The sequence below is a fragment of the Alosa alosa genome, chromosome 15, assembly GCF_017589495.1.
Source record: "Alosa alosa isolate M-15738 ecotype Scorff River chromosome 15, AALO_Geno_1.1, whole genome shotgun sequence".
NCBI lineage: Eukaryota > Metazoa > Chordata > Actinopteri > Clupeiformes > Clupeidae > Alosa > Alosa alosa.
Window position 1 is genome coordinate 22,344,707 of NC_063203.1, and position 13,801 is coordinate 22,358,507.

The 13,801-nt window shown below is 40.2% G+C and overlaps 1 protein-coding gene across 1 annotated transcript in view; it reads right to left on the bottom strand.

Moving 5' to 3' along the window:
- Window positions 1-13,801, bottom strand: part of LOC125307901 (E3 ubiquitin-protein ligase rnf213-alpha-like) — a 104,156-nt gene that overhangs the window by 62,648 nt on the left and 27,707 nt on the right. The window contains exons 16-20 of the mRNA XM_048264032.1: window positions 8,526-8,684; window positions 8,220-8,403; window positions 5,563-5,621; window positions 5,304-5,481; window positions 558-650 (exon numbers count right to left, since the gene is read on the bottom strand). Of these exons, the coding sequence (XP_048119989.1) occupies window positions 558-650; window positions 5,304-5,481; window positions 5,563-5,621; window positions 8,220-8,403; window positions 8,526-8,684 (673 nt within the window). The remainder of the gene's footprint in view (window positions 1-557; window positions 651-5,303; window positions 5,482-5,562; window positions 5,622-8,219; window positions 8,404-8,525; window positions 8,685-13,801) is intronic.

Genomic DNA, 13,801 nt, shown 5'->3' on the forward strand with positions numbered 1-13,801 from the left:
CACAGTGGAAAACAAAACTCACAATCCACTGTTATAAGTACACTTACTGTAATGTTGTGCTTCCTCAACGCATAATATGTCATGATTCACGTCTGTCAATTGAAATTGCTAAGCTAAAAATCAAAAAAATATATTACAAAACAGACACATTCAGGTTTTTTTATTTCACAGTTTTGAAATATGTGTTCTGCAGTGCCGCATGTACCACCTGGAATTGTTTTATCAAACATGTCATAGTGTGTGTGGCTGGTAGAAGCAGTTTAGCTTGCAGAACAGCATAATATTAATCAAAAACGCTATTGATTTGCACTACGGTAGCTCATCTCGACAAGTTGGCATAACTCGACAGAAGACCAGTGTGAGGAGTTGTATGGAGAACAATGGAATGTAACATGATTGAAGCAGAGTGCACCACACTCATGTCGGTGCGAATGTGCAGAGGGCTTTACGTTCTCAAGCTGGATTTCCCATCTCTGCATATGGATATCTGCAACTTGAATGAAAATTTGAACATCTTGTTATTGAATGCAACATTTATGTTAAAATATAATATTTACCATTTGTGTCCTTTGAAGGAGCACCTTTTTGATGCATGATGTCATACAAGGAATAATGGCAGAACAAGTGTCTTTGCTTAGTTTCTGCAAACGCTGAAAATGAAAGAAAGTGGTATTAAGAACTATGCCTGTACTGTATGTAATTTGTGTGTGTGTGTGTATGTGTCTACACCTTGTGTGTGCGTGTGTGTGTGTGTGTGAATTTTACAAATGCTTGTTTATCTTTATGGTTCTTAGCAAGTGCTTTCGTCCAAAGCGACTTACAATGACATCAATACATATTACAGTGGGTACTACTTTGAATTGTCCTGCTTCACGCGTGATTCTCACGTGACCTCAGGCGTGAATCACGGGTCTTTTATTTATATTTCCCCAGTGAAGCTGCAATGACCCAAACAACCACCAGGTGGCACTTGTGGGCAGGGTTAGAAACATCGGCTTTTGCCGCTTTGAGTCAATGTGCACCAGTATACTACAGTATGAACCAAATGGGGCGTGCCATGACGAAATGAGTCTTGAGTCGCGGAAATCCATTTCGAGATATAGCGATTTGAATGCAGCAAGGGTCGAAAATGACAGTTATGCATTTTCTAATTTCACCCAGTAACACATTCCTTTACCCTTCATCTACCACTCATAGACGTATCTTAGGCCTACTGTAAAACGTCCTAGAAATATGCCAAATGTGTAGGCTGCGCATTAAAGTTTGGATAAAAAGTTGACGTTTAAGTATTAGGATATTTTTGTCCTTGTCGTCTTCAGAAGTTGACGACATGCAGTCTCACGATAAAACGTGTTATTGTTTATGAAGGTGTCTTTGTTATTTTATGAAGAGGCATCTGGCTGTTTTGTTTATGTTTGTTTTGCTTTCATTGATGGCTTAGCTCATGAGGTCACGAGGCCAGTGGCTACCCCATTTTTTAGGAAAAAATAATAAATAAAATGTCTCATTTTCCGACGCACCACAAAACATCTTGCCTATTCGTCTGGGGCTTTCTATAGGTTTCAGTTAGGGTTGTAACGGTACACCAACCTCACGATTCGGTTTGTATCACGATTTTTGACCCACGGTTCGATACGAATCTCGATTTTTTTTTTTGGGGGGGCTAGACATTTTATTAAATAACATTTTTAATAGCCGCCCTTAGAACACCAGAGGATTACAATATAATATATCTATTATTTTATGTCCTGATATAAAAATATTTTCCTGAATGACTGATATTTATGACAGCACACTTTTTGCAGATTAGCCTATAGCCTAGGCCTACTATTTTTTATTACAACTCTACCTCTTTAATTCAGCTGTCTGGTTGAAGCCTGGACTAATGTAAACAAAGTAGCATAGTTGGCTATCTTAGCCTATCATAGTCTACTGATTGGACTGTTCAGTTTCCCCATGTGTGTTTAAGTTTCAAGGTAATACTTGTTCTCCTTGGGAAAGGCCCTTTTGGGAAACGTTGGTATTGAGATGATCAGTCAGGCTAGGAATAATATATCAACAAACCCTTCTGTAAACATTTTCTAAATAATAGTTTTTCTAGGCATAAGTCTAGAAAGTTTAGTGTATGTAAGTGCTTCTGAAGTGGAGATTTCGTGCTCAGAGTCGGAGAGGAAACACATTTTGAGAAAACAGCCTTGAAAGACAGCCAATGAGATTCCGTTCTCAGCCTAGACTCGCCTTTGAACTTTCACGATTGGTTGCTGATACAAAGGAAGTGTCCATATATGGATCACATAGCGTGATACAGGAAAAACAGAGCTTTCCAACATACTACACATAATATGTTTTGGATCACGGCCGTGGGAGTGCAGGTTAGAATGCTAACTTTTGCTGAATTTAGGAGAAATATAGGCGCGAGTAGACACAATATTATGAAATAAACACCTAAATGTGTAAATCGGACTTTTTTGTTTTAGTAGTGTGATGGAATACATCATAAGGTAACAAACTAGCTCAAAATCTCGAAATTGACCAGTGCATGAAAAAAAGATGTTTTCACCTGCTGTGTCTCGCCTTAAATAGGATAAAACTTGGTTGTTTGTATAAGACATGAGTAGTCAATGGTGGTAAGATTGCTGCTCTTTCCTTCTCACGATTGGGTATTCAACAGCTCATTTCTTAGATATCCCGGGGGATAAACCCTCGACTAAGTAGACCTATGACTTGACACTTCTGGCCTAAAAAAAATGTGGGCGCCCTGTTTATGCCTATCGATATCTTCATATAGCCAATCTATACAAAATATCAGAAAATGGTTTTGCATTAGGCTTATAGCCTAGCAGATAATAAGACTACCAAATTAATTAAACAAGAAAACTGCATGAATGGAGTTCCCAACCTTTTTCATTACACAGACTGGACAACAGTTGTCATACAGTATTTCTGACAGACCGGTAGCAGGGACGTTGATAGAATTTTGTGGTGCTGATCATATTACCGGGGGTTCAGAGGTGTCTGCCCCGAGAAAATTTTGAAATTCTGGCTGTTAAATACACCATTTTAACGCAGTTTGGAAGGGGCAGAAATATTTTAACAGAAAGCAGGGCCCGTCTTCTGTCTGACTCAGGTGACGGGCTACCTGCATACACACCACACTGCTGCTTGACACTACCCTGCCTGCATGGAAACATATCACATTAACAGTGGAGATGTTAGCAAAAGCCAAGTCATATAGCCTAAATAAAAATGGGAAATTACCAATAACAGTAATTGAATAAGTATAATTTAACAAAATAATAACAATACACATAAACATACAAGCAACAACTCTCTAAAGAAAATCAATTAGTTAGATACAAGGTTAACAGATGAGTCTTTAGAAGAAGCACAAGGTAAATAATTCCTTGGGAATCACAGAAGAAAAGAGTCTTGATTGGGTCTTCTCAGTAATGATGACATGGTATCAAAATAGCAAGGTACAGATCCAGTAATTTTCCTGTAAGCCAGATTGAAGGTTTTGAAAATAATTCTGACTGCATACTGTAATTACACAAGTCGTCTTAAGTTAATTAAAGAACAGTAGTGCCACTGCATTTTGAATAATCTATAATTGTCTCACTACATAAGCAGGTAGGCTAGCTAACAATGCATTGCAATGGTCCAGATTTGAAAGAAGCAGGGCCTGCAAAAATGTTGTATGACATGTATTGCTTAAGGTAAGATAAGATATTACTACAAAACAAGGCTCTGAATTGATTTAATAGTGTTATTTTCTGTCATTTTATTTGATTTGCAACTAATTAAAATATGTCCTTGCAATTACTTGTGTGGAGTTTACTTAATGTTTGATAGTGGACAGAAATGTACAGGGCAGGCATTAAAGTGAAATGTGTAGAGGGTGCTGGGTGACACCAAGTTGATTGACATCAATCGCAAACCAATCAAATGATTGGGAATCCATGATCGATTTTGTCATGATGAGAGATTGGACAATGCTATGATTTTGGGACCCGATGACTATTGGTCGGTCCTATCTTACACCCGGCAGTAAGCGCGACACAAGGCTCATTCTTATCTTGCACTCAATAAATGAATGAATTTTTCGCCATGCACTCCACTTTTATTTAACCTTGCGCCCAGGGGTGTGGCAATTAACAACATAAGGTGTGGTCTGACACATGTTCTAAAAATCGCTATCTTACACCCTCTAAAAAATTGTTACGCCACTGACCAAGAAAAATCTGGTCTATAGCGCAAAGTGCATATAAAGCACAGCTGAAGACACACTGACTGTCATGATGTAAGCAGCCCTTAGCAACCAGTCCCAAACAACTCCTTTGCAGGATAAATATTCTTAGGATTTGTATTAGTCATTCAAACATTATTGGGGTAAGTGTTGTTTTTTCCAGGCTGTTTTCGATGGTAACCCCTTGTCAGTCAATAGTGAAAGTAAATAATTAGAACTGTTTTATCGTTGACTAGGCCTATGAGTCCACAGTGAAGCTAGTTTCACTTTGCCTATGAGTTCAAATAATAGGCGAGTGCAAATGCATGTAGGCTATACTCTGTTAGTCACAAACAAGTTTTATTAAACAAGACCAGGGTGCATTTCTAGAAAGCGTAGTTGGCTGACCTCCATCACAACCTTTGTAGTTAGAAACGTGGTTCTTGAATTTGGATAAAGAACCACTTATATACAATTGCCTTCCTTAAATAGTGAATGATTCCACTCATGTCTCTGCTAATTTATTATCATTATTATTATTATCATTTCTGTTTGTTTATTTTGTCTTGGGTACTGTACTATATATATTTTCCTTTTGTTTCTTATATTGAGTTAAGTTTGTGTTTGGTAGTTTGTCCTTTTATTTTTATTATTATTATTATTATTGTTGTTGTTGTTACTATTGTTTTTGTTTTGTTTGTCTGTAAAGCATTTTGTGCTCTGTGCTTGAAAAGTGCTCAATCACAAACAAGGGCGCAAAGTTTGGTGGTTGGAACCACTTCCAAAGGATAGGTCAGGAGCCTAACCAAAATCACAAAGTGTTGTTTTTTCGTGCTTCTGACTATGTGCAGTATATGATTTGCCACTTTCACGTGACATGCATGTGGTATCTCTGTGATGTGAAGAAGAATGTGAATTTGGACACACTTTGAACTTGTCGGCCTCAAAGGGTTAATATATGACATGCCATTTATAATTCATCACTACTTGGCTTTACCTGACAAGGAATAAATCAATTATGGAGCTTATCTTTAGATAAAATGGATTTATGTATAACTATATATACATTGATATTTACCTTATCACCTTCAATCCAGTTTAGGCAGCCACTGAATGAGTTTAACAGGTGAAGAACTGAATAGACATTCTCTATATATGTCCACTGTCCAGTAGCCTTCTTAAAGATGTTCATTGTTAGTTCCAAACAAGACAGAATATCTTTCTTCATCATGTCAAAGGAAGCACGACTCTGTAAACTAAGACAAAAAGTACAATTCACATTATAATTTATCCCAATCGTAAGGGAATTTAATTCCACAAAATGAAATGGTTTCTACCTTGATTCCACCCATGGCTTAATCACTGAGGCTATTTTTTTAATCACCTCATGCAGGGTCTGTAGAAAAACAGGTTTAATTAATTGTAATGAATAAGATATATGAAAATATCTAAGAGTCCTGATCTCTGGAAAAAAAAGTGAAAGACTGTGCCACTGACATCAGACCAGGTTTTTGTTGGTGAATCATATACAGTGCAACTGGAAAGTATTCAGACCCTTTCAAGTGTTCCACATTTTGTTATATTTCAGAGTCATCTTGAAATTGATTCAATTCATTTTTTTTTCTCATCAGTCTACACACAATACTCCAACACTCCACAGAAAATCAGGTGTTTGGAGTGTTTTGTAAATTTATAAAAAATAAAAGTCAGTAATATTCCATTTACATAAGTATTCAGACCCTTTGTTATGACACTTGCAATTGAGCTCTAGTGCATCCTTCTATCAATGGTCCTTGAGATGCTTCTACTACTTAATTAGAGTCCACCTGTGCCTAAATTAATTCATTAGCCATTATTATGACAGGCAGACATCTCTTTATATAAGGTCTCACAGTTGATGGTGTATGTCAGAGTGAAAACCAATTCACAAGGTCGAGACAATTGTCCGTAGACCTGCGAGACAGGTCCGGGACAAAGGGCTTTGGTCAGACAGGTAACCAAAGACCCAATGGTCACTATCATGGGCGGATTATGAACTTTCGGGCCCCTAGGCCCAGATGTAATAAGGGCCCCCACTTATTGTTGTATATGTGGGTGGGAGGGAGGGGGGGGGGTTGGGGGTCCTCCCCCAGAAATCTTTTTATTTGTTTGATGTGATTTCCTGTATTCTGGTGCATTTTGGGGATGGCCAATACTAAATTCAATCAGATTCATAGCCTACATCCTGATTTGTTGATATTGAGGCAATGATTCTATGCAAAGGCTTGGGCTTCAGGGCCCCCTGACCCCTTGGGCCCCTGGGCCCGGTAGGCCCGTGCAGTAATCCATCCGTGGTCACTATGAATGAGATTCAGAGTTCCTTTGAGAAGATGAGAGAAGCATAAAGGACAAACATCAGTGCAGCTTTGTGCCTGGTTTGTTCCACACACAGTGGTGGGAATTGTGGCCAAATAGTTCAGTTTTTGTTTCATCAGACTAGATCATTTTACTTGTCATGGTCTGAGAGTCGTTCAGGTGCATTTTGGGAAACAAAAAATAGCCTCCATCTGTCCACTCTACCATAAAGGCCTAATTGACCGTTCGCAAAACCCCGCCCATCAAACACAGATGAGCCAGTGACAGTCCAGTAGCTCCGTGCAGGCAGACATCGGCCATCAACTTCACCTTACGGCTCCATAGAAATGTATTGGGAGCCTTGATTTTTGTCTGGTTTTATGGGACTTTATAGTGATGTGAGTTGAAAAAGACAGTCAAATGACATATGTGGGATTAGCGCAACACCGATACACAGAAAAATGCCTTTCAGTCTTGATTAAGTTTTCCGTAATTATGGTTTTTTTTTTCAGATTCCAAAAATAATTCTGTGGAAATGCATGGATTCCAGTTGCTGCTACTGGAAGAAACTGGAATCCATGCATTTCCACGGAATTATTTTTGGAATCTGATCCCTATCATACCTGTTCATTCTTACTCGCATTTCGACTTATCGTGACTAAATTCAAGATGGCTGCAAACGCTAAACATGGAAGATACTGTCTGTATAAATCGTCTTGTCAGTAAACTACCAGTGCTTTTTCAAAGTTCTCAATGTCTCGCTTTTAAAATGTCAGGGCCCTCGAAGTCTACCAATGAAGTGTGGAGATACATTGAGCCTCGTAAATGGTGTAAAACAGTGATTTATTTGCATGGCTAGCCGATGCGAAGCACCACCATTGAAAAGCTGTTGGTAGCATCGGCTAACTAAGCCAGATTTTTGGAGTGCAGGGGACAAGCCGAGATGGGCTATGAGACATACGTTCACACTTGGTATCATGTTTCAACACACTTTAGGTCAATATCACACCGGAATTCTCCTTTAAATTAGATTAAATGATCTCGTCCCAGATCTCCACTATTTTAAGCAAAGGGTTACTCCTTAGCAAACCATAACGAAACAGTGCTCCACCACATCTGTGGATTAAGCCACGTAGTCAACTCAATGTAAGTAAGATAAATAAGGATGTTAATAGTTTCAGCATTGCCAACATTGTGTGTAAAATGATTGTCACTTGGAGGAGACTTGTATACAACTAACATTAGCATAGTTAGCTAACCGCTGCTAATAACGTGCTAGCTTCATCACATCAAGCATGGGGCTGTGCACAGTAGTGTAACATTTATTCACCATAAAATAATAAAGTTGAAGTGGCTCTGAAATGTAGGCTATGTTTCTGTTTTTTGGCAGCACCATGTTCCTTACATGACATGGCCCAGTGTCCTTGTAACATGCATGCAAGTCTATCAAGCACAGCTAATATTAATATCAGTGAATCACACTCGAAAGGAACTCTGGATTTCATTCATAGTGACTTTCTATGGTAAATCATGAAAAGAAAATAGGTCACAATTGTTAATATACTGTAGACATGAACCACATGGTATGAACCATTATACAATATTTCAATTTCATGAAATTTAACAAATATTATAATATATTACCAAGGTATTGACTTACATGAAACGCATAATCCATCTGCCATGTTGATAACTGTTCCAAGAGGTCCTTTGGTGAAAGATTTAGTTTGGACAAAACCCGAAGATCACCATTTGTTGGAGAAAACATCTCTAAAACTGCAGAGGCAAAAGCCCTCTGATTGCCAGTCTTCATTGAATAGGTGTCAACAATTTCTACCAGATCACTAGAAAAGAAACCAAATAGAAATGGACAATTGTGAAACTGTTTATGTTCTATCCATTTATGATGGTAGCATTACATTATATGGTTGCCCACTGTTTACATGATACAATGATGAAACACTACCTTTGTACCTGCCCATTATAGAGCCCACTGGTGACAAGGGTCTGTTTATGCTCTGGTGGACAGACTGCATAGTACAGAGCTGTAAGCCACAAAACCTCCTTCGGTGACTTCTGTCTCCTTGCCATGTTCACAACATGATGTAGAGAACTGGCAATGCAACTGCAGGAAGTAAACAAGGCAAATATTTTTTACATGATTTTACTGTATGGTAGTGGGATTATGCTTGAGTTGTCTATTGTCTCTGCTGAAGCTACAGCATGAAAGTCATGGATTTGTCATATGTCTGTATGTAATGGTTTTGCCTGGAAACAATGTAATTGTTTAAGATGAATCTGTATAAGATTGGGCCTTGCCCCAGAGAATTTTGGATTTGCAGCTGGAACTTTGTTGCTGGTAACATGTCCCCGGTCGTGATTTTAATCACCAATCGTGATTAAAGATGGTACAGTACGTTTTTTTTTTTTTCACTCCAGTCTGTGTTGCCTGGTTGTTAAATTTTTTTACCACAACAGAATACTTGAGAGTAAACGATAATCTGATAATCATCTTTTCTGTGGTAGTTCACAACTAAATGTCAATGACTTTAGACATATAGAGCTCTATCTTGGCGATTTAAAACAGCGCAAAGAGTGTTGTTATCACAACGCAAAGCGTATTCCTATCTTACACTCGAATTTTTCGCCATGCGCGTCTCTTTTATTAAACAATGCGCTCAGGGGTGTGGCAATTAACAACCGGCGACGACTGGCGCATTATCTAAATTGCTATCTTATACTGTCTAGAAAGCATTACGCCACTGACCAAGAAAAACCTGGTTTCTAGCGAAAGGCGCATATGAAGCACAGCTGAAGATGCACTGTCCTTAGTTTTTTTTTTCAGTCATTCGAACATTATTGGGATAAGTGTTGCCTTTTCCAGGCTATGTTTTCGATGGTAACCCATTGTCAGTCAATAGTGTAATTAACTCTGTATAACTGTTTTGTCATTGACTATGACACCACGGTGAAGTTAGTTTCACTTTGCCAATGATGAGTGCAGATGCATGTAGGCTATACTCTGCTAGGTTTTAGTAAAGCATGGTTTAGTAGAATACCTGTTCCATACGGTTTTGCTTGCAAGCAGATTCCTTCTAATGCGCCACTGACTATCAAAATACCGCTGTTTGAAGTTGCACTGCTTGCTATTTACAAGGGAATGACAGATGTCATTTTCATTGGTTTAAATGATGTTACACCCAAAACACACTCATGACTCATCAAGAAACATAGTAACCGCCTTGTTGCGCCAGGCACCCGACGTTTGATAAGGTTTGAAAACAAAACCACCCCGAAAGTTGAAAAACTATTTTTTTTCACCACTGGGGAAGATACAACTGCTCCAAATCTCTTGTGTGTGGTGTGCGGGGACAATTAGGCTAGCAAACGAGGCAGACTGGATGTTAAAAGCATGCTGCGCCGGTCATTCACATTGTACCATGCTATGCCCAACTTGCTCCTGGAAAACAGGCTCAGGGTTTGCATTGATGGTGAGTTGAGTATTAAAGCTACACTATGCAGGTTTTTTAGCTTAATATGGAAGTTTTTTTAGCTTAATTTACTTTCATTTAACAGCTTCAGAGTCATTGGAATGGTTATATGACTTTGAGATTGAGATTGAGTAACGTAACGGAATACGTTACAAATTACATTTTTGGGCATGTATTCTGTATTCTGTAACGGAATACGTTTTGAAAGTAACCCTCCCAACACTGTCACTTGTCCTCAAAATACTAACACGTTGTTTGACGTTGCACTCCTTGAGTTTTTTGTACCTTAAAATAATCTTTCCAAAATTGTTTCAGTGGTTCATCAACTCGTAACAGGGTAAATGGCACTTCTGCATTCGTTTCCAGACCCTCTATCCGCTATAACCGCACTATACAAGTTTGCCAGATCGGGTAGCGGCTCTGTAGTTCGATGGAATGAGACATAAGAAACTACAAACTTGACTTGCTTCTGATGTTGCAATACATCATACTTTCATAAATTCATGCAACATACTCTACATTGTCTGTGGACATTGTTGTTTCCAAAGCCGGTGCTGGATAAAAACCTTGTGTGCGTGCGACAGAGGAAAAGTGCTTTGGTGTTGCTTTAAAGGGAATGACATATGTCACTCTCATTGATTTAATGGACGTTACGCCCCAAACACACCCATAACTAATTAAGAGACATACTGTAAGAACAACCCTTTTGAACAATGTGTCTGGCGTCTAGCAAACTTATAGCGCCCTCAAAATACCAATTGGGTTTGGATGCGCTTAAATGCGCAAAATTAAAAAAAATGAAGGAAATTAAAGGTTATGGGCCCTATCTTGGTGATTATAAATGGATGGTCAGAGGTACAAATTTTATAGACATAAAAATGCGTGGCCAGTCCACAATGGCGTGATTTTGTGATCAAACACAAAGGGTTGTTCTTATGTTTCTAAATTAGTCATGGGTGTGTTTTGGGCGTACCATCCTTTTAAACCAATGAGAATGACATCTGTCATTCCCTTTAACAGCAAGCAGCACAGTGCATCAGTATTGTCATGAGCATTCTCTCTCCCTGGTAACAACCTTAATTGAATTCAATTCTCTGCCACTCTGCTCACTCTCTCTCTACTCTGCCTAACGAGCTCCACCTGGCTCTGCCCTGCTCTGCTCTTGTTACCTGGCCCTGGCATTTCTCCACTAACCTCTCCCAGTATATAAAGCCCTGTTTCTCAGCCAAGCCCTGTCAGATCGTCTTCAAACCTGAACCAGTAACCTGCCTGCCTGTCTACTCTCTGACTCCTACCTGTGATTCGGATCCATTCTTGACTGCCTCCCTGTTCTACTGCCCTGGTTATCCCGACCTGCCTTCCGGATCTTCTCGATTACTCTCCGATCTTCAGCCCCCCCGGTAACTCGAATCTGCCTTCTGTCTCTCACCACGTTTAGTGCCTAGCCCTGGTCTGTACTACTGCCTGCTGTTCATCTTGCTGTTTGTGTGTGTGTGTGTTCCCCAGGCCTCCAACCACCAGGCGAAGCGAGCCCAGGCAGCGTCACCACCTCAGCCCCGAGGCCGCTCGATCACTGGGACACACACACTCAGCACCTTGGACTGGAACCCCCCCGGAAACTTGGTGACCCCCGGAGCCCAGGTAACCCACAGGACCCTGAAAAACCCCAGAGCCCCGAGAACCCCTGACACCCCTGGCACTCCTAGCACTCCTGGAACCGGAACCTTCAAGACCTCACGATTCTCTCACTCCTCTACCCCCCCTGAACCCTTGAATAAAAAGACTCTGAATTTGAACTTGCGCTCTTGGGTCGTCTTCTGTCCGTGACAAGTATTTTGATAGTCAGCTGCGCATTTGAAGGAATCTGCTTGCATGCAAGATCGTATGGAACAGGGATTCCACTAAACCTTGCTTTACTAAAACCTAAAACCTAGCAGAGTATAAGATAATCCTTTAATTGACCCTTCGGTAAGTCCCGCCCCCCCCTTAGTTACTGTTGCTAGTCTGACAACCTCAGCTGGAGTTATCTAGAACTTCAATGATGGGTAGATTCTAGCTGTAAGTCTGTCTGTAAAAGTTACATCCCAAGAGGCTCTTTTGGAGAGCCACAGACCTGATTTCATTTAGGATCCGTCGAAAGACTCCAGTATGACATGGAAACACATGTATAAAAAATCATATCTAGCTTTGTTGGGTGACAAACTTAGACGGGAAGCAGGTGTGATTCACTGATATTAATATCTGTGCTAGATAGACTTGCATGCATACTACAAGGACACGGAGTCATGTCGTGTGAGGAACATGGTACTGCAAATAAACAGAAACATAGCCTACACTGCAGAGCCACTTCAACTTTATTAATTTATTGTGAATAAATGTTACACTACTGTGCACAGCCCGATGCTTTTCTGACGTGATGCTAGCACGTTAGCAGCGGTGCGCTAACTATACTAACGTTCGTTATCCACAAGTCTCCAAGTGCCAATCATATTATACAAAATGCTGGCAATGCTGAGAACAAACATCCTTGTTTATCTTACTTACATTGAGCTGTGTTGCTTAGTCTACAGATGTGGTGTACACATCACTATAAAATCCCATAAAACCGACAAAAATCAGCTGCGCCCAATGCATTTCTATGGAGCTGTAAGTTGAAGCTGTCGGAGTGTGTCTGCCAGTGCCTGTGCAGAGCTACTGAACTGCCATTGGCTCACCTGCGTTCAATGGGCGGGGCTTGCGATCGGTCAATTGTCTTGTCAATTGAAATTTGCATTGTTACAGTGTCCAAGACAGTGAAGGAAAAGAGACTTACAAACCCCCATACATCTTCAGTAAGACATGCAGTAAACCTACATGCCTACATGCATCTAGTCTAGCTTTCACCAGACCAAGCTCAATATTTTGTACGCAATTGGATAGTCATTCACCAATCTGACCAATGAATCGGGTGATGTTTGCAGAGCGACGAGAAAACTCCATGCTCTCCCGCTACGTCATAGTTTTAAACCTGCCAATAGCGCGCCAGGTGGATAAGCCAGTTTGTGATTGGCCACCGCAAAAGTGTAACGGAAGCAGGAGAAAGAGATGTACAGGTTTCCAGCCTGAGCTGCAGGATGGAAAAGAGACCGCCGTCAGATCATGCATCTGCACTTGCCTATTATTTGAACTCATAGGCAAAGTTAAACTTCACCGTGGTCTCGACAAAATAGTTCTTCACAGTTAATTACTGTCACTATTGACTGACAAGGGGTTACCATCGAAAACATAACTTGAAAAAAAGCAATACTTACCCCAATAATGTTCAAATGACAATACAAATCCTAGGGATATTTATTCTGCAGAGGAGTTGCTGCTTACATTTTGTGACTGTCTTCAGCTGTGCTTTATATGCACCTTTAATATGCGCGTTTCGCTATAGACCTGGCTCAGTGTGGGTTTCTACGATTCATCTTACGATTGTTCGTTTGTTTTTTCCGTCTGTTTCCCGAACATGCTCGTAGCATGAACGCGCGTGCATTGCTCTTAAGATGCTCTTAAAGGGACACCAAGTAACGTTTTCATGTTAATTAATCATCTTCGTAAGTCGGTATATGGTTAAATGACTTATTACAGACTCCGTGAAGACTCTCTCGCCCGCCCCTACTGCCTGTAGGAAGAATATCCCGCTTGCAAGTTCGGTGTATCCGACCCGCCGACCTTCAGTCTCACAAAGTCTCAGACATTGCGAGAAGCAGGATCAGTTTACATCCTG